At 43.9% G+C, this 22,398-nt stretch overlaps 1 protein-coding gene across 4 annotated transcripts in view; it reads right to left on the bottom strand.

Moving 5' to 3' along the window:
* The window catches only part of WDR37 (WD repeat domain 37), a 238,826-nt gene that overhangs the window by 117,180 nt on the left and 99,248 nt on the right, over positions 1 to 22,398 (bottom strand). For 3 of the 4 annotated variants that reach the window (XM_078782006.1, XM_078782007.1, XM_078782008.1), the window contains exons 3-5: positions 15,455 to 15,551; positions 6,662 to 6,754; positions 6,065 to 6,129 (exon numbers count right to left, since the gene is read on the bottom strand). In XM_078782006.1, the coding sequence (XP_078638132.1) occupies positions 6,065 to 6,129; positions 6,662 to 6,754; positions 15,455 to 15,551 (255 nt within the window). Of the gene's footprint in view, positions 1 to 6,064; positions 6,130 to 6,661; positions 6,755 to 15,454; positions 15,552 to 16,091; positions 16,316 to 22,398 lie in introns of those variants that run through there. The other variant, XM_068122726.2, reaches the window with a different exon arrangement.

Genomic DNA, 22,398 nt, shown 5'->3' with positions numbered 1-22,398 from the left:
AGAAGGTTGAGGGAGATGAAGGTGAAAGTTGGAAGGGGGAAGAAGCGGGGAGGACGCTTTGAGGAGGAGGGGTGAGAGGGGAGTCTAGGAGGGGAGGAGCGAGGGAGAGTCTCGGAGGGGAGGGGTGTGGGGGGAGTTTAGGAGGGAAGGGGCAAGGGGGGAGATTTGAAAGGGATGGGTGATGGGGAAGATTTGGAGGGGAGGGGCAAGGGGGAAGATTTGAAAGAGATGGGTGATGGGGATGATTTGGAGGGGAGGGGCAAGGGGGTAGATTTAGAGGGTAGGGGTGATGGGGAAGTTTTGGAGGGGAGGGGTGATGGGGAAGTTTTGGAGGGAAGGGGTGATGGGGAAGATTTGGAGGGGAGGGGTGATGGGGAAGTTTTGAAGGGGAGGGGTGATGGGGAAGATTTGGAGGGAAGGGGTGATGGGGAAGATTTGGAGGGGAGGGGCAAGGGGGAAAATTTGAAAGAGATGGGTGATGGGGAAGATTTGGAGGGGGGGGGCAAAGGGGTAGATTTGGAGGGGAGGGGTGATGGGGAAGTTTTGAAGGGGAGGGGTGATGGGGAAGATTTGGAGGGGAGGGGCAAAGAGGTAGATTTGGAGGGGAGGGGTGTTGAAGTTTTGGAGGGAAGGGGTGATGGGGAAGATTTGGAGGGGAGGGGTGAGATTGGATTTTGAAAAGTGTACGTTTGTTGGAAAACGAACATTTATTGCAAAATGAGTTTCTTGAGACATTCGAGTCAAAAATACGTTTGAGGACGCTGAAGGAGGGGTGGAGTGCTGGAGAGTTTAGGGAATGAATGAAAGATGCACTATAAGAGATGGAATTTTTTTTTGGAATGAATAGATTTGGTGAGCAAGTCGAAAGCATCTTTTTATAGAAAAAGAAGAAAAAGTTGTTATAGAATATGACACAATACAGTTCTTCAGGGGACAGATGAAACATTTTTTGATCACGTGATCACAAACAACGTGGTCGAAGAACGAACGAACAAATAAGAACGAACAACGGAAAGAACAGAGAAGGAAAAAAAAAAATTTTTTTTTGAGGAGATTTTAAAACAAGGAAGTATGGGGGTGAAAAGACCGGGAAAACCAGAGACCGAAAAGTAATTGCAGCGCGATCGAAGAACCGCTGAGACAAAAACAAAGCCTCACGCCAAGGTCAGACACAGTAGCCTACTACACTAGGCCTCAGAATACGCAATACGAAAGAACCGACGATTCTGTACACAGGTATGAAAAACCAACACCGAGAATCCTATTAAAGACACCCCACCCCAACAGGTACATACACCGAAGGAAAGATACAGTTTCGATAAAAACACAATTGTGAAAAATTACTTAACTTCGAAACCGTGCGAACAGGGACAGCTTTCAATAGACGTCACCTCCAATCAGCGAGCGTTTTGTCGGTTAAGAGTTTACCTGTGAGCATACCAAGATGTTCGAGTGATAAGTAGCATAGGGATTAATGAGTAGCGCCCCTGTGTGTCACACCTGGTAGCTAGCTAAACCTTTGTCCCTCATGGCAATGCACACCAACATAGACATGTAGTTAGGTCCCTAGTGCAACACTAAATAATTCCCTTCCCTGACATGACTTTGAAAGACGAACAGGCAAGGAAACCAGGCCGGGGCACCGCCGATGATGGCCGCCACAAATTACATCTCTGACAGGCCTAGCCACATCGAGTGCCACGTGCTATGACCACGGAACAGGGAACGAGTGTTGGGGTGGTGAGGTAGGCGTGAACCTCCAGCCAACGAGTCGGTGGAGGGCACTGATTGGGTGGCGCGCCAGGGCTGACGTCACCACTGCGGGAAGGTTATTTAAGGGAGCGCTGAACACCATTTGCTCTCTTGCCCTCTTGCGTCTCTTGCTCTTGCGGTTCGTGCTCTGGAGATTCCTGGAACTGGCAGTCCCGGTGCCTCTTGCCCTCTTGCGTCTCTTGCTCTCTTGCGGTTCGTGCTCTGGAGATTCCTGGCCCTGGCAGTCCCGATGCGATCCTGAGTGGAGAGAGTCCTGTCTCTGGTTGAGTTGGCTTGAGAGTTGGCTTATCGATCGTGTGTGAAGATCGACCTCGTGGTGCTTGGAGCGGTGCTCGGTGCTGTGGTGCTGGAGCGAGGGACCTCGTGGGTGCATCGGGGCCGAACGGAGCCGTGTTCCATGCCGGAGATTGAAGACGAGGGACAGATAAGGCCAATCCCCATTACATTTTACACGACGAGACAATTATTTTCCTTTAATCTATTCCTGTGTCTGTATTTGACGTCAGTGTGTGGGATCCCAATTTAGGAGTTAGATTTACCGGCGCATGCTTTTCCTGTCCTTGCCTTTTTACCTTAATAAACCCTTGTATTATTTTCCATTCCCTGTTAAACCTGTGCCCGGTTGAATTAATTCCCTTACAGGACCGAAGCTGCCGTGGGTTCGTTGAAGGTAAGCGCTTGCGCAGCCTTCCATTTTCCTTCTTCCTCCCGCGTTTGATAGTCAAATCCGTGTTCGGTCGTCGCCTCCATTAAATCCGTTTAGGCCTATCCGCGGTCTCTGGTGTTAACCGGAGTCGCATGACAATATTTTCAGTTCAGCGTTTGTGGCCCGCTGGAGAGAAAGGTGTCACCTGGCCAATGGGTGGTGCTTGTGACGGTGAAAGAGATGGAGGGATGGAGGAAGGCGTGGCCTGTAGAATGGAGGGTATAGGGTGGGGGGGGGGGGGGGCACACAGACATCAACTCACCTTTATATACAATATGCCTAGAGAAATATCCCTAAATCTGTCGAGTTTAGAGGTGAGACTCCTAAATTCATCAATTAATTATCTGGTCAAGTAAAGTCAAAACAGCAAATTGTTATTCCTGGAATGATACGGTGTATAGAAATGTCAGCGCAATAACTCTTCGATTCGTTTTTAAAGGGGTCGAAGGTGACAGAAAGAGAAACTCGACAATTATTAGACCATGGGCAAACAGCCACGAAGATTAATCCTCAAAAAAAAAAATCCGAGCCATTCTCAGTGCACCCTCGAGTTTGTTGCCAATAAAAGCCATGAAGACCATGCAGACCATCACAACCAAATGTGGAGATCCAATACAGCATGTGCAAATGAAAAGGCCTTTGCTGTACAGAAGTATAAAAACCCATTATAATCTTCGTGCATGATATGCCACGTTTTAAGTATATTGTTGCCCAGTTAATGTCTCGTGGAGGATGAAGTACAATTTCCAACCTCATTAAAAATAATTACCATGAAGGATAAAATAGGGCCACTTGGTGCCTGCCACCAGGTCTGTAAAACAAACATATAGGTAGGTTGTTACCATGGTCTCTGATTATTAAATTGCTGAGAATATCTGGGTGACACTCCTGAAAATGGTGTTTCACACCAGCACTAATGGTGTGCTCTCCTCCCACCTTCATAACTCATATTTTAAAATAAAGGGTTCGTTTTTGGGGAGTTAGGGGGGGGGGGGGAAGGGGAGTGGAGTGGAGATATAAACTCAAGATTCAAATGTTTTCGAGCCAGCCACCAACTGGGCATCCTCCATTGTTCTAACTCCTTCATTGGCACACCTGAACGCTTATCCGCCTTCAAGCACACCTTGATGGAATACTGCTCTCCCCTTATGGCTGGCACCCTTGCCTCACACCTTGCTCAGCTACACGCCATGTTAACCAAGGCCTTCAAGATGATTGGAATTTCCCACGATGAAGTGGAGTCTTTTGGCATATGATGTTGCCATCGCAGACAGGTCGATGGCGCCTCTATTTTATACCACCTCCTTTCTAGTCTTTCTGTGCCTTCCCTCAACCCCCAAAACCACCAGTTTCCTGCAGGGTACACGTGATACACCATCAACAACCTGCACATGAAACCCCCAAAATCCAGAATATCACTGCTCACCTCCACTGATTTATTCTTTTTTTTCCCCACCTGTGGAACCACTTTCCACATTCTCTTCAATCTCATTCTTCCATCCAGGTCTTCAAGGCAGCTGTTCAACACCATCTCGGATCATCTCCCATCCAAAACAAGGATCTTTTCTATCCCCGTTAAACCACCCACCCGACCCCCAAATTTCCAGTTTTTCCTTCATGAGAGTTTGCTCATGTATCCATATTGTCCATCCTCTGCACGTTTCCCTACCCTCATGCATCATTTGTCCATCTCCATTTATTTTAACTCTCAGCCCTGCTGTTGGCATTTCCCTCCTCTCCTTCTGCTGTTCCTTTTTTTCAGTTGCATCCTATTCTGTTCTGTGTTCTAGCTCTTCCTCGATTCCGTGTAAAAACAAAAAAACAAAACATTAATTCAATTTCATGATTCGAGGTTTAATTGTTTTATTGTGAAAATGGTTCTTGGAAGTAGGAAGTCGATGTCTGCTCGCAAGTAAGCTTCCTCCTGATGACTCCATTGCTGTATTTGGTCTTTCTTATGACAAGTTACAATGTATTAAAGTGCCTAACTGATTAATAAAAATCAATTTTTAAAAGATTTTATATTACCATGGAAATACAATGAACTGGAGTGCCATGTTGTTTGAATTGCTGTACATCATTTCATTTCAGGCAATTTCAACTTATATAGGACAATTTTCCGGGCCATTCTAGGACAATTTTCCTCACTCTACTAATCAAATGCAGAATAGCAAAGCTTACTGGAAAGAGCCAAATTTAGTCTTTAAATGAAGTCCAAGGCACCCATAAAACCAATGAAATAACGTAAATTACACAAACACCTTATCTTTACGATTTAACTTTGTAACCAGGACTCATCTCCAAACTTCACTTGGCCAGCTTATTTAATCCACTGCAGGACAAAGACCTCCCTCAGCATGGTCCATTCTGTTCTGCTCAATGCAATTTGAAGCCATTCAGTGCACTTCAGCAAACGTTTCAATTCCCCGAAAACACCATTCGACAAACAACCCGGAGGAGATGCTGAAAGACTATTTCCACTTGCAGCAATCCCAGTCTAATTTGCCTGACTTTTTAGAGCATTGCAGGTTGCACAGAGTCACAAACATTTCCTCGGCTGGGAACTAACCCCGGCACAGGTAGCCATTCGTCGCAGGGTGCTGTAGGTTAGGAGCAGGAAACTTAGAGTGAAGCTATGGTATGTGCACATAGTGCAATAGTCTTGCAAAATAAATAATGAGATATTTAACATCCAATAATGAATGCTAGCACAGAAGGGATCACATTGTGCAATAGTCTTGCAAAATAAATAATGGGATCTTTAACATCCAATAATGAATGCTAGCACAGAAGGGACACGCTCATTGGTGCAACTCATGCTTGCGAAGTACTAGGCTGACTTTAGAAATGGATCGGGAATTTAATCCAGACTTGCCAGCTCAAAAGCGAGTTCGCATACATCTAAGCTATTCTGCGAGACCTATTTCCCAGATCTATAGAGGCTCCAAATATCACTTTCCCACGTGATCATTGTGAGAAAACATCTGGTCTGATCTCCCAATGGAGTCCGAAAAATTGTGGAACCCATGATGCTACAAAGAGTCATGGACTGGCCATGCTTATGGACAAGGTTCTGGAGAAGATAGGTAGTCAATTTTCACAGACCATACAAGAGTTGTACGATTTAGTCACAGTGCCTGCAAGTTTGGGATTTTGGCAACTGAAGCCGTGCCCCTGATGACACCACACCAGATGGTACTTTTAAAATTGATATAAAGTGGAAAATTAAACCATCGGAACTGGTAATTATGGTCTTGAAACTTGAAGAGTTTCAAGGCCGATCCATCATTAAAAAGTTTGTGGCTGTTCGGAATGAAAATCACAGATCATATCATATCCTACATGAGATCAAACCATCTATCTGCTTCTTCAAAAAAAAAACTCCAATGGTTTAGGATTGTCACATCTTTTGCCCCTCCTCCCCTACCCCCTTAATGTTTATCATAATTTAACACACACACAGACAGACGCGCACACACGCACGGAAACGCACAGTGCCTTCTCTCCTGCAATCACAAATAGGTGGAGATGTGTCCGAATGTTGTGTGTTAGGCAGTGCGTTAACACAAATACACACAAACATACCTTGCTGGTTGAAGCCTTGTACGTCGTTTTGAGCTTCTGAGACAACTGGCTTGTGGCATGTCCAGCTTAAAAAAAAAAATACAAAGACTGCAGGTTTGCAACAGCAAACATACAAAACCAGAATTTCTCTTAATTGGGCCAAGGACTAGTGTTTAGTTAAATTTTAATAAGCCAACAAAGCATATTCGTTTGCAATCTCAATCTTTTAAAAATCCCACCCCCTTACTCAAAGAACAATCTCGCAAACATCCAACCTCATGATAACAAGAGGAAGAATTGCTTTGCAATATACAGTATGTCCCCTACGGGTGTGATATAGTCAAAAAATGGCATAACTGAAAAATTGACCAAACGCCCTGAAACCCAAACTTGTTCTGTAACTTATAATAAAGCCATGTAATACGTTTCAGTTGAATATGTTAAAGGGTAAGGGAGGAAATACTGGAAAACCACAGGTGGGACAGAGGGACAGACAGAGAGCAAACCTATAGTCCCCTCTGGTGAAACTGGAAGGGGACTACTAACTGTGGGAGGGCGGGAGGGTGGTGGTGGATGTCCATGTTGAGCATATCCAAGGCACAATGGAGTTACACTCACATTTGGGTTTAGCTCCTTTGTTCAGATCCAATCCTTCAGGAACATGACCCTCGGAGACCAAGCGCTCGTTCAAGGTGTCGATGTCTTTTCTCACTAAAGGGCAACACAGCAGATTGGGAAGGTGAAACGAAAATTCACCAGATACTCAAATACCCACAGTTCATTGTACAATAACTGTCAAAAAGCAATGTTAGTCCAAAACTGGCCAATAACAATCTTTAATGGTTAGAAAAGGAACAATTGTGATTAGGGCCAATTTTAATTCAGATGCAAATATTGACATCCCCCACCCCCTCCACACCCTTGCCTACACACTATATTTCCTCCCCCACTCACCCATCCCCCACCCAAACCATTTCAGCCCACTCCCTTCTCTCCCCCCATTCCACTCCCCAACATTCTTTCCCCACACCCCTCCACAACCATCTTTAGCAATTTAGCCAACACTGCACCGCACCCATTTAACCCCCCCCCCCCCCTTCACCCTCTCATTTCCAGTGTATGCATAAACATATGGCCCCTCAAATGATATAGAGTGGCATGCAGAAAAAGGAGACAGGGAAGAGGAGAGCATTTGTGTTGGCGAAAAAGAAATAATCTCCGCTAAGTTATAACAAGTAACCACAAGCATAAGTGACACAAAGCGGAGCCCGCAGGCACGATCCTTCAGAAAGTGACAGTGTATTGAATCACAAGGTGCGAAATTTAAACAAGGCGCGTTGTTTCACTACCCACATAATCAAACGGGTACATGTTTGAATCTGACATGCCACAGCAATACGCACATCGTGTCCTTGCACAAATATCCTACGGGAGAAGATGATTGGACGACACATGATAATCGCTGGTTCCAAAAGCTACAAACAGCCTCGAAACGTTCTCGAGACCAGGATTGCACAACAGATTATTTATCAAAGTGTCTACTGCACAATATCTTCACAAGATGAAGCTGTACAACTAAAAGCTTGGTCAAAATGAACCCAATATTTGTAGGACATGATTGCAGCACCACGTGCAATACTCACCATGGGTGACAACACTGTTAATGTTAATGCCGATTACATGCTAATAAAAATGTGATGAAGGAAAAAATACAACCAATAATAAACAGAATGAGACCTACAAGGTAGTTGTTATATTTCTCCAAAAGTTTTCAATATACTTGTAAATTAGACGACAGAGCATCAATCCACCTCTCACGCTAATCCTCCTCTCCCCCCCCCCCCCCCCCCCCCCCCGCTGCCCGCACCAAGTACTACCACCATCATCTTACTAATACTGTCCAAGCACTTTGAGCATTGTCAAAAAACTGCCCTTCCATCAACCTTGACTTTGCATCTATAACAAGAAAGAGCAATCAGAGATTGCAGACCCTCACCAGGATGTGTTTTCAGTGTTTTTTAAGGCTTTTGTGTTAAAACAAATATGGCGGCCGAACCACGTGACCGATGACGTCATTATTAAAAAAAATTCTCCACCAATTTATCCCTAGATTATGCTCAATAAATTTCATCTTGATCGGATGAAGTTTTGTACTTGTCAAATTATGACGTCATAATGGAGGCACAGATGACATCATTATTAACAGATGTTATTCCACATGGAGAGTTCTTTACAATGAGCCATGTCTTAATTTTTTCTATGCAGCGCTTTCCGAAATATAGAGGTGCAACGTTTTTTCGGTTTTTCCAAGATGGTGGCCGAACCACATGATCTATGACATCATAACTATCATTAAATTTTTTACAGGTAGAGGTGCACCTGTGGTGAAAATTTTCTGTCAATTGGACCAACGCTTGCAGAGAAAATCATATTTATTTTGTGCAGACAAACAAACAAACACACAGACAAATGAAAAATCGGTCAGAGACAGAGGACTTGCCGGAATGTACTTTTTTTTTTTTAATCGGCCATTTTGGATCATTAAAAGTAAATAATGACCTCTGCCAAAGTTCAAACGACGTTTAATCCCGACATCAGAGAATTCCACATAGCTATTTGGGTGGTGTATAAGCTAACAGATCGCCGTCTCCATCGATCTTGCCAAGGCCGTAACACCGATCGGCTCAAAATCCTTTTAACTGTTGACTTGGTAGTTTGTACAATGAAGGAAACACATATCAGAAGTACATACGACATAGCGATTGTGAATGTGACAGCTCTGAGGCGTCTTTCGCTTCGCATCGCAGTGACGGCGAGCACCAACATGGCGGCTGTAAGATTAAAATCTGGCATCAAGCCCCCTCACCACCCAAAGCCTTCAACCAGACATATTAACACGCTCCTCCTCCTTCATTCGCATTTTTCAAAGCAAAGCGGTAAAAATTGTTGTATCGCCATTATATATTTCTGGCAACGGTACCCGCCCTAAGGGCGGGGCTTCAATTGGGAGGCGCAAATGATTGGGTGCCCATCGTTTTGGGTGACCTTGAGCTTGACATTGGGCCTAGAGAGTTAAAAATTGGGCACAGTCTATTCCAGGGCAAGGCAAATATGTGTGTAAAGTATGGTGATGCTATGTGCAACGATGTAGACGTAGCACTGCACACAGACAGACAAAGAGACAGACAGACAAACCAACCAACATACTTGCCGGAATAAACACACAAACGGGCTAAAATGCAATACACTCTCCTCTGGCGAGGGTAATAATAAGAGAGAGTTTGTCAGCGTGTGTAAATATGTGTGTGTGTGTGCGTGCGTGTGTGTGTGTGTGTCCGTGTGTGTGTGTGTGTGTGTGTGTCAGTGAGTGTGTCAGTGAGTGTGTGTCAGTGTGTGTGTGTGTGTCAGTGTGTGTGTGTGTGTGTGTGTGTGTGTGTGTGTGTGTGTGTCAGTGTGTGTGTGTGTGTCAGTGTGTGTGTGTGTGTCAGTGTGTGTGTGTGTGTCAGTGTGTGTGTGTGTGTGTGTGTGTGTCAGTGTGTGTGTGTCAGTGTGTGTGTGTGTCAGTGTGTGTGTGTGTGTGTGTGTGTGTGTGTGTGTGTCAGTGTGTGTGTCAGTGTGTGTGTGTGTGTGTGTGTGTGTGTGTGTGTGTGTGTGTGTCAGTGTGTGTGTGTGTCAGTGTGTGTGTGTGTCAGTGTGTGTGTGTCAGTGTGTGTGTGTGTCAGTCAGTGTGTGTGTGTGTGTGTGTGTGTGTGTGTGTGTGTGTGTGTGTGTGTGTGTGTGTGTGTGTGTGTGTGTGTGTGTGTGTGTGTGTGTGTGTGTGTGTGTGTGTGTGTGTGTGTGTGTGTGTGTGTGTGTGTGTGTGTGTGTGTGTGTCAGTGTGTTGTTTGTGTTTCACACTGAATGAAAAACGTAAAGTTAGAGCATGCAGATTGTGATAGTCATGGGCAAAAATATTGGCACCCTTGCACTTTCCTCAAATAACTAACAATTTTCTCTAAAAATAGGTTGAAATTTGCAAATGTATTTGGTCTCCACAATTCTCTATTTCACTGTTAATATTACAGAACCTTTGTTTTTGATTCAGAACTTAATATATCCTTTTAAATCAGAAAATAAAAAGAAATGGCATTGACAAAATTATTGACACCTGAGACTTCATATTTGGTAGCACAGACTTTTTGTCATGGGGCTCGCAAGGCTAACCCCCGCTCTGGCATGGTAAATGGCCTTAAAATGCCTGTTGTTTGTTGTTACAGCCTTTGGACAAAATAACTGCAGTCAAGCGCTTCCTATAGCCATGAATGAGCTTCCTACATCTCGCTACTGGCAGTTTGTCCCACTCTTCTTGTGCAAACTGCTCCAGTTCTCCTAGATTTTAAGGGTGCCAAATGCTGTTTTCAGATCTCCCCACAGGTGTTCAATGGGATTTGTATCTGGACTCATTGCTGGCCACTTCAGAACAATCCAGCGTTTTGTCGTGAACCATTCCTGGGTGCTCTTTGAAGTGTGTTAGGGGTCATTGTCCTGCTGCAAGACCCATGACCTTCGACAGAGACCCAGCTTTCTGACACTGGGTTGAACGTTGTGCTCCAAAATGCCTTGGTGATCTCCGGATTTCATGATGCCATGCACACATTCAAGGCACCCAGTGCCAGAGGCAGAACAGCAACCACAACACATCACTGAATCTCCTCCATGTTTAAATCTCCAAACTCCAGCCGAGCTTTCTTATGTCTCTCTTTCAGCAGTGGGGTTCTCCTGGGTCTCCTGCCATGGAACCCCCTTTCATTGAATTGGCGACGAATGGTGCGAGTTGAAACTGTCGTACCTTCTGTCTGAAGGACAGTTTGAATCTGTTTGGCAGTTGATCACGGTGCTTTCTCCACCATTCAAACAATCCTTCGCTGCAATCTTTGATTACGTTTTCGGTTGTGGCCACATCCAGGGAGGTTGGCTGCAGTGCCATGGGCCTTAAACTTCCTGATAACATTGCGTACGGTGGACACAGGAACATCAAGGTCTCTGGAGATGGACTTGTAGCCTTAAGATTGCCCTGCTTGGCTACAATCTTGTGTCTGACCTCCTCAGACAATTTTCTGGTTTTCTTTCTTTTCTCCATGCTCATTGCTGTACATACAGTGACACAAAACAGAATGACTCCTTTTGTCTATTCAAACTGGTTGAAGGAGTGATTTTTAAATTGCAGGCACCCGCAACTCACCACAGGTGAGTTCAATTCCAAAGTAAAGGGAAATCAATATTGTCCGGGCCATTCTAAAAGGTGCCAATAATATTGTCCGGGCCATTTTAGGATTTCTGTGTGGAATAAGCTAAGATTTAGTGATTTTTTCAGCTTTTTTTGGTTTGTTCCACTGAAAACCAAAGAAATACATATGTGGATACCAAAATATTTTTTAATTTCAACAATTTTCTGGAAGAAATGGTGCATTATTTGAAAAAAGTGCAAGGCTGCCAATGTTTATGGCCACAACTGTGTATGCCAGGTTCGACGATATGTTTGGACTGAACGGCATATACATCAAAATGGCGGTATGTGGAGTCAGCCGTCGTACGCCATAATGGCATCACAGACATAATCACATCACATCACCCCCGTCATGTGACCAGATCCTCAGTTCTGATTGGTGCACATTTGTGAGGGACATACATACATGCATATGGACAGACAGACACTGTTCTAGACGGCTTTGCCCTACGCTGTTAAAAAAAAAAAAAGTATATTTTTGTTACTGTAAAACGTCATTGGAGATGTACGATGTGCTGAAGTATGTATAGACAGTAAAGACCATTAGTTACATGGTTCACAGTTGGCAGTCCGCGGTCATTTATCGCTGACCTTTGCCAGTCCCTATTGAGAAAAAGGTTTCGAACCACTGTACAAAAGGACATTTGGAACAACATTCCTGTAACAGTGCTTCAGTCGTATGCAAAAAGCATGAGTAAAAGAGTGATCGCGCTGAAGAAGGCAAAGGGCGAACACAAAGTGTTGACTGATACGAAAAATGACCCTTTATTGTAATTTACTTTAAAAACAGTTTGTTTCACACACATTTAAAAAGGTTGTACATTTACAATAATAAACACACATCACTGTTGTCACTCATAAACTGATGAATTTACCCTAAAAAGAGCATGAATATCATTGGAATAACCCCAATGATTATGTCGTTCTTCTTATACTGGCAATGCTGTACCCACCTTCTAAACAAACATGGTTTCTAATCTTCGACTTTGCTCAGTGTAAACTAGGGGCGTCCACATCACATAGCTTTGGTGCAGTATAACTGTTTCCGAATACTTTCACAGACCGTGTTCCACCTCAAAATGTGCTCACTGTTCATTTCAAGATTATTTGGTGCGCAGGTACTATATTTATTAACAATGGATGCTGATAAATTTGAGTGGGTGGGGGTGGACGGGAGGGAGTGAAGACCCGAAATCTTTAGCAATAAATGATGAAAGCACACAAAGACCCACTCATCTAAGTGACACACCACCCACCCCGACCTTCTCACTCCCATTTCTCCTGTCCTCCCTCCAAAGAGTAACTGATTTATACAAACACAACTATTATCGCATTATAGCAACAGGTTCCCACGGATGACAAACTACCATGTGACTGAATGCCAATCTGGTAAGCAAACGGATGTATAAAAAAGAGAATCGACCTCAAAATGGTGAGCGCACCGCAGGTTCAAATCTCATATACTGTGTTGATTTATACATCACCTACTAATGTCCATGTAATTCATGTAAAGTACACCAGTTGGATTTTTGGATCAAACTTCAGCAGTGTGAGTGAATTTAATAAAAGATCGGAATTCATGGTGAAACGTACTGGAACTACAGCAAAGAGATTTTGGATTTTACATGGCAAGGACTGTGAGAGGTGAATTCGACCATTCAGTACAGATAGGGAAAATCAACCAACCCTGAATACATACATATATATATATATTGTTGCGGATCTCGGACGTCGACTCTCCCCTTATCAAGGGGGGGTTAATCCCCTTGTCCTTTTATCTGGCTGACGCGAGTCCTGGAAGTTACAACGTTCCTTCCGGTCGTTATTAAATAGAGTTATTGGTCGACTTAGTCCTAATACCTAATTACTAACACCGACCGTGAAGCAAGGAAATAACTCCCGCCCAAACCACGGCGTTAGTGGATACGCCGAGCGAAGGGAGCCGCGATTCGGGCCGTTAACAAGGACTACACCCGATTATGGCGGTTCCGATCTTGCCACGTTTACCCAATGGAGAAAAGACTAGGACGATTGGATTAAGGAGAAACCAGAAAGAACAGGGCAATTTATTAACAATTTACAGAAAGAAGAGGAAACGAAACAAGGGAATGCACAAGGAAGAGGAAGAAGCAGTTACACAGGGCAGCCTTAAACAGTCTTATCTTATTCCCTGGACAAACGGGCCCGTCTCACATGCACACTCACACGGGGATTGTAGATGGTAGGGTGGAACAGGTTGATGGTCACCAGCGTGTCCAGGCTCCAATCTGGTTCCGGTCAAGGCTCCGGTCCAGCGGACGAAACACGGCAGGCAGCTCTTCAGTGTAACGCGAACGGACAGTTATAATGACGGGGGGGGGGGGGAAGGCTGGTACTAGCGTACGTAATAGTTGCACACTCGCGCCAAACGCCCCCCTCTCCAAGGTCCTGCTTTGAGCTCCCAATGCCAATGAGCCCTCTCTGATCAAGCGCATGTACCCACGAGTTCGTTGTAATGTGCGCTCTCCCAATACGTCCTGTCATCACCAATCTTTCAACGAGTCCTCTCAAGGCGAGCTCTTCTCATCAGTCCTGTTGCCAAGCGCATGTACCCACAAGTCGTCTTTAATGAGCGCCGCTGCATAAGTCCTCTGGTAAGTCCTCCGAGAGTCCTGTAAAAGGGCTTTTCGTTCGCGCTTTTATAAGTGAACCAGCGATCGCTCCACCAGCCCAAAAGCCACGCCTATCAGGCGATCCTACTTCAGCCCTGGTTGGCTGGTCATCGCTTACCGGCCCGGATGGTGGGTTGACGTAGCCACACCTCCATTCTTGTGCTCCGCCCCCTTTTTCCGGGCCTCACCTCGTGGCTTATGGCGGCGTTGAGCAAGCTCACGGGCAGCGAAGGCTGCTGCTGCTGGCCGAGGAGTGTACCAAATTGGGAGAGCAGTGGGGTACAGACAGGAGGGCACGTAATGGCGTCGCTTGGAGAGGGAGGCTGTCAAAATGGACGGAATGGGGCCTACTCCTTATTTGATTGACACAACGCAGATTCAACTATTGGAAACATGGCCTTATCTATACACATACTAATGAAATAACTGAAGTCCTATGGTGACCTACGTGTTGCTTGTGGCCTATCTATGGGGTGCTACCTTTAACCATTAATGATGTGATATTTACAAGAAAGTGTGGGTTCTCAAAACCGCAACAATATACACACACACACACACACACACACACACACACACACACACACACACACACACACACACACCCTCGTTTTTTCATTTCTGTTCCTCACAATTCTGTCTCTCTCTTATTCACAGACACGCACACCCACCCATGCACCCATCGATCCATCCATCCGCACACACACATACACACATCTTATTTTTTATTTTTGTCCCTCACAATTCTATCTCTTATAATTTTCAATTCTTATTTCTCTTTTTCAATTCTTATTTTAAAATGCATTTAATTAATTGTACAGTTTTGGTTGCTCCTAAACAAATAATTTAAAGGATTGCTGTAAATGATGTCAATTTCACAACATCCCATATTCAACTTTATTTAAATTGTTAACCTCAAAACATCGTTTCTCTACCTAAAGCAAGAATCTTAAACTGTAAGCAATTGACTAGTTTCCCCGATTGCATGGATCATCAGCTGGGCACCGTTCTTCCTCGAAGTTTTACACACACACACACACACACACACACACACACACACACACACACACACACACACACACACACACACACACACACACACACACACACACACACACACACACACACACACACACACACACACACACACACACACACACACACACACTCGATCTTAGGTCCAAATTCACCAAAGTTAAATCCTGACTGTTAGTTGAACGCCATACACACTTAGCAGAGAAAGGCGAAATAAAACACTCATTAATTAACCTTTGTGGAAGAAAGTTGTGCACCGAAAGTCGATGGCGAAAATCAAGACGGTATGCACAGGGAGCATATTATTGGAGTTGCCCCATGCCACCCTTAGAGCAGCCTTAGCAACTCGAATAATTCATTCCATGTGAACAAACATAGATGCGCAGATACTGTGAGTGAAGCTCGATGCTGGGTTTTCACAATGGGGCGGTGGACATACATTGCGTGTGTGCTGCCACTTACACTCCACATTTTCCAGGTATAGGGCTTCAAATTCCTTTTCGATCTGGCTGAAAGACTCCTGGAGAGCCTGACGAATGGCCGGAGGCAACCGTGACTCCTGCAAAACAATATCAAGTCAATCCTCTGGCTTTACCGAAACCTACACAGTATAACTTCCTCCTCCCATCCCCTAAAACACTCCTGCTCGTAATTGAAAGGAAGAAAAGAGGGGATAGTTTGGGAGTCTGCCATGCCTCCAAGACTTTAAGATGGCTTAATCAATGCACACTCTGTAGATTGTACAAGAAGCCGGTCAAAGAGTGCTGATTTGAAGCAAACCTTTTAAACAATTACATCGCCAGCAACCTGTCTGCCCTGCAGGACAGGTATCACGAAACGTTTCCCATACAACATACCGAATGGATAAAGTATAAACTTTGTCAAAGGTTTAATCAGACAGTCGGAGAGGTACAATAGTTTTGTTTGAGAGTAAGAAATATTCTTTGGCAAAGTTCAAACTACTGTATTTGATCCAAAACAAACCAACATTACTATCAGCAAGCTTGGTGTTATGGCTGCAGCACACACATTCGGAGTCAACCGACTTGATGGGAGCTATCTTGAATGGAATGCTTCACTTCCGCAGGCGGCCATTTACCTGTGTTTCGTAAGCCGGTAACACACGACAGTCGCCCTCTGACGAGGTGCCATTCTCCATCACAGATCGAGGCACACCTGTCACCCTATTCGTCCAAAAAGTATTAAGATAATAAATAAAAAAATCTCGCCCAACAACAAACCTAAAACAATAGGAACAAACCTAAAACAATAGGAAGCAATAAACCAAGTCGAGGAAGGCTAAAGTGTAGCTACTCCAAACGCAAGGTACACAGCACACCTGCGGGCCTCTCAGCTGGCAAAACAAACGCCCATGATGCATAACCCCGCCTCGACCAGTCACCCTCCCTACCTCAAACAGCACTCGACTGCACCTGCCGGCAAGGAGGTAAAAAGCGAGGCAAGGTCACAAGGACGGTGACAGATCCGCGAGAAGAGGCAACAAAGCAGGGGGATGTGGCATTTAAGGGCCCAGGCAAATTTGCCCAGAGTTGGTAAATCGGTGACCTTGGGTGAGGGGAAGAATGCAATTCCAATTTTGGTAAAGCCCTCCTAAGCCAACTCGACGGCGAGCCATGTATCAGGAAGTGTGTTTGTGCTGCTACAAGGCAAACGCAGCACGCTGAAAATTAAAATAAATAAATAAATAAAAAATCGCTCATAGAGCGACACTTGGCAAAACGGAACAATGTGGAATGGCACTCAGTAGAGCATCCTTTTAACCTCAAAAATAGTTGGTGGTTGAATTCAGTTGGCCGATATGAAAATCCTATTCAAATTTCAAGTCAATCGGATGAAAATTGAGGCTTTTAGAAATTTGAAAAAAGTGGTTGACCTTTGGCCTATGTTGACCTTTTGACCCCAAAAAATAGAGCATTTTTTCGAACCACGAACTCTACCATTTGGTAAAGTTTCGTGAAGATCAGTTTGAAATTGTGTCCTGTAAGTATAAGTGAGCGGGGACGCGGGAACACACACACACACACACACACACACACACACACACACACACACACACACACACACACACACACACACACACACACACACACACACACACACACACACACACACACACACCAGAGTGAGCAACATACTTGCAAAAAAATAATAATTTTTTGCCAAGTAATAAAACAAGCACACGTGTCCTCTCGAACAATAGATACCCAAACGGCTTCATATTACATCTCCCTTGCTGTGAGGTAGAGACAGGCCGCTAACAACCGGAGGGGCCTGGGCCCAGCACCGGCACACATTAGCACGGTGCAAAGCACCCGTTCAAATCAGCAATTAAACTTCGCTTAACAGTAATGTCAACACGAGCACTTTTTGTACTTCTAGCATCATTAACTATGCAAAACCCTTTATCTGCTGCTCCACACTGCTCGTTTAATAATGCAGAGGTTAAAAGAAAAAAGAAAACCCCCAACATTGCTTGTCCAACACGAGCGCACGAGACCTGATGTTTTGTTAAGGTGAGCAATCCATTAGTGGGGACAGTACAGGCAATGAAACAAACGGCCTATTGGATAATGCCATGCCGCGAGTACATAGAGTTCTAAGGGTCGAGTAGATATGGGCCGTTAAGCCGGCCATCCAAGAATTGGCCAAACAAAAAACAAGAAAAAAAAAAAACATTAGAACAGCTGACATAGTCCTCGCACAATAGGAAGAGCTAATAGGGATCCCGACAAATCAAGCTGCCACACTCTACAAAACTCAGCTTCCATTAACTCCCATGCCAAACCGAGCATCATTAAACAAAAACAATGTTCACCCGACTCCTCCACAAGCTTCCGATGTAGGATCAAACAACGGCAATGACCACACAATCAACAAAACCCCTCGTACGCACCTCAATGAGAGCAATGACAGATGGACAACACACGCAAGCTTTCTTTACCTGCTCATTGCAGAATTTTATTACAGAAACAAATTGGTGGATGTAGTAGGAGGCTTCAACGGATCTCTGAAATCGAGCAAACTCCATTTCAAAATGCATTTAGCAAACTGCACACGTACCCCTTCAGATATCATACAAAAGGCACTTTTTCACATGAAAGGCCTCAGAATGCATGTGCTAAGTAATGGTGTGTGGCGAGGGGTCGAAGCAACGGTGAACGAGAATAACAATGAAGAGCAGTTTTAAGAGCACACCAAAGAGCTCGGGTATAAACAAGACGTTGGAATGACAAAAGATAACTCAGGACGTTTTTGGAATGCAAGTGCAAGATGAAGAGAGTGCAAACGATAGAGTCGGAAACAGAAATATTCCAAATAAATTATTCACAGAGTGCCATCGCACTAATACAATTTCAGCCCATTAGACTCGGTACCCCCATGGAACATTCTATGCCAACCAAGTGGTCCCGAGGTTGAAAAAGAAAATTTGAAATTCAAAAAATACCTTTTATGGCTGAAACGGCCATTAAAAAAATTGTCCGGCCCACACTTTGGATGACGACCCACTAAAATACGGTGCCAATTTTAGTACTCATGAAGCACGTACTAAAATTCAAAATCTACACGTACTCTGTTTTAAGGAAATTGGGCAGTTCATTTCTAGCCCCTGGATAAGGGCATTAAACTGTAGAACTGAATCCTGGGTAATTTTTAGCCAAGCATTCAAAATCCACCCTCAAAAGTAACGTGCCTTTTTGCCATATTTTCAGTAACGGGAATTTTGTGTACATCATTGGATCTTGTGCAATCATGGATTTACGCCATGCTCAAATGGGTGGGTTGGAGGAATTCCATTCCATAGGTTTATAAAATTAAGGTCAGTATATATCCCAAACAAGTATGAATCAATGACAAAATTAACAAGATATATACGATCACAAACCGATCCCCAAAGGTAAGCCTCCCCAACTTATCCTTAGCGATCACTTACCCTTGGCACGCAATCCAATGATGGCCATTTGAACTTGACCTTCAACGTTTAGGGATAGAGGGTAAATTAAGAGAATGTGTCCCCATTTACAACACCCCAACATCAAATCAGAGATAAATGATTCAAGTTATGATAAAAAACGTGTTTTTTGTTAATAAGGTCACAATCCCAAAAAAGTCGGTCAAGGACACTCAAATATCAGCTGCACAAATTCAGTACAGGTACTCTATCATGATTCAAGGACATCTTGGAAGGCCAAGTGATCATTGAGATTCCGCATTGGCAAAATTGAGCAATGACAAAAAACGTGTTATTTTTCAGACTGCAATTTTACCTTGACCTTTAACTCTACAGGGGTATGTATGATGTCGATTACTCATGAATGTGACTTGCTCTTGGCTATCTAGGGAGGGCAATTTTAATCCGATCGGACAAATCTTAGTCGAGTTTTGGTGCATATTAAAAAGGCCTATAATTAGGTCAACACCTTAAATATAGGTCAAGGTAAAAAATTATGTCAACCCTGCATACTTTTTAGTCGCATTATGCAACATTTCAATCCAACACTCCTCGGACATTGGCAGAAAGAAGGGAGAAAAATCTAAATGGTCGTTTGGTACTCCTAGGGGTGTAATTCCTTGACCTTTAACCCGGAGGGGTATTGTGTTAATGAAGTAAAATTGCCACTTACTCCAGAGCCAAGGCTATCTATACAGGGCTTTTTCTTTCCGATCGGCCAAACCTTAGTTGAGTTATGGTGAAAAATGTTAACATGTCTATAATTAGGCCATGACCTTAAAATTATGTCAAGGTAAGAAACATATCCTCACATACTTTCTATTCACATTGTTGACACAAAATTTCATTCCAAAAGTCTCAGCCGGCTCCAAGATACAGCTCGGAAATTGGCAGTGCAGGAAGAAAAATAAAAACCTAAATGGTGGGTTAGTACTCCCAGGGGTCTAAGAAACTCTGGGGTTTGGGAACCTACAACAGGTATAAGCCTCCCCTATATAGACCACAGATTCTTAACCACCGATCAGGGGACCGCTGCCAGTCCGCAGAGCAATGTCAAAAAAACAAAAATTATTGCCACTCACCCGCTATTGACGACGAATCTATATATAATGGAGCAAGTGTACATATGTATCATCTACTCATAGGGTGGATCCAGGACTTTTTAAAAGGGGGAGGTGTCCAGAAATGAAGGGAACAGAATGCATACTAACCTAGATGCTGCGAGCACGAAGCCATGAATGCGTGGGGTTTGAGGCCTACTATAGGGGCACGAAAGCTTTGGGATTTTAGGTGCTCTCATGTGCACTCTGAGGATCTGATGACAACATTGGTTACATGCTGGGAGCATGTTGGGAACGTTACATGTTCAACCAAAACTGAGGAAGTACTTCAGGATGGACACAGACAAAACTACCTTATTATGTATGACATGCTGAAGTTTCGACAGTAAAGACCATTAATTAGGTGGTTCCCAATTGGTGGTCCACAGTCATTTATCGCTGATCTTTGCTGGTCCCTGTTGAGAAAAGGGTTATAAGAACCACTGATTATACAGGGTGTTTCAAAAAGATTGATATAACTTTGACTTCCTGCCATTTCTTTGTTTTTTGACCAATACCGTTTTCCTTTTTAGGGTTTGGTGGTGTTATCGTGGTATTTGTTCCCTGGGATTTCTAGGTCCTGTAAAATAACTATGCCATTGACAGTGGAGCAGAAGACAAAAGTGGTGCCTCTGTAGTACGAGACTAAATCATATGTAGACACCCGCCGGATGTTCTGCCTGGAATACGACCTCAGAACACGTGATGTACCCACAAATTATGGCATTCAACGTATTGTGAAACATTTTGAGCACAAGGTTACAGTGCACAACCAGAGCAAGGGCAACAGTGGCAGGCCAGCATCAGTAATCAAGAGCCAAACCAACATCGACGCTGCGCGGGATTCTGTAGTGAACCGTCCCAAGAAGTCCCACCGCCGGCACTCCCAGGAGCTGGGCACCAAACCAACATCAGTCTGGCGTATCCTCACTAAGGAACTGAAGCTTTTCCCATACATCATCTCTATTAGGCAGAAACCGAGTCAAGATGACATGAGAAGGAGCCTTGATATGTGCAATTGGCTCAGTGATGGAGCGGTACCCAAACTGGATCAACCTGATGTGGTTCAGTGATGAAGCCCATTTCCACTTGAACGGTGCCATCAACAACCACAACAACATTTTCTGGGGGGCAGAACCACCTGAGATCTACAGGAAAGTTGGACAGAACTTTGTAGTTGGGATCAATGCCTGTCTCAACCGCGGAGGGGCACACATCGAGAACGTCAATTACAAGGATTTTGCGCAAATGCCAATTTCAGACCTTGGGCTCTCATTAACTCTAGCAGTGACTTGCTGCAATAGCAATCAGTGATAGAAAATACCATGTCATAAGTTTTCAAGAAATGTTTGGTTCATGTTCCTGAGGTTTCCGTTTATTTGTAAATAAACGTTTAAAGTTGTATCACTCTTTTTGAAACACTCTGTAGATTATAGATGGAGATTTAATAAAAAAAGAATGGTTGCAGTCATAAGACGAATTCACAAGATTAAAGATAAAAAAAACAAAAATGTAAAACACAACACCTCGTTGTGGGCAACTAACTACCCAGTGTGTTGAAACTCACACTCAGAAACACATGTAACTGATAAACATATGTACCAGGTTTCAGCTCTGTGACTCAATTCATTAATATTACAGAATCTTTTTAATTATACAAATGTTACACCACCACCTATCATCAGTGTTGAGCAATAAACATCGGTCGTCTCACCCAATGTCCATGTCGCATTTAAGAAGGTTAATACCTACACTACTCTATTCTATTCCTTTTTGTATCTGAATGAAAAACAAAATACCCCTCAGCCCTCCCCAGATCAGACCCCAACAAGATGGCTTTCCTCATACATGCTGCTACAGCTGCAGCATGGATAGAACTAGTAGTCACATTTTCCTCTCTAATTGTGGCTCAAACCTCAATCTACTGAAGTCATTTAATGAACAATGCATTAACCCGTCACAATTACATTTAAAAGCAACTCCACCCCTTTCCACACCCCCCCATTTAAGACCTGGGTAGTTCCAAAATGGAAGGGAAAGAGTTATGTTTTGCACTGTTTTGCAGCATTCCTGCCCCCAAATACTCATCCAAACATGCTCAACAGTTTGAATATCGGTGGCTAAAAAGAAGAATACAACTACTACACTAAGAAAGGCTAGAACCTGAAATTAGCTGGAGGTAAACCAAACAGGGCCCACAGCAACATCTGGAAGACTTGCGTTTTCTGTTTAGCAGACTTGTCAAAGGATGTGCCAGAGCTAATTGCACAAATGTTGTGCCTGCAATCACTGTCATCTTCACAGTCACCATTATTCACTGAAGACATTTGCCAAGA

This window comes from Myxine glutinosa, chromosome 7 (assembly GCF_964187855.1).
Source record: "Myxine glutinosa chromosome 7, kmMyxGlut1.1, whole genome shotgun sequence".
Classification (NCBI taxonomy): Eukaryota; Metazoa; Chordata; class Myxini; order Myxiniformes; family Myxinidae; genus Myxine; species Myxine glutinosa.
Note: the sequence above shows the minus strand (reverse complement) of the source record. Positions and strands in the feature narration are given on the sequence as shown.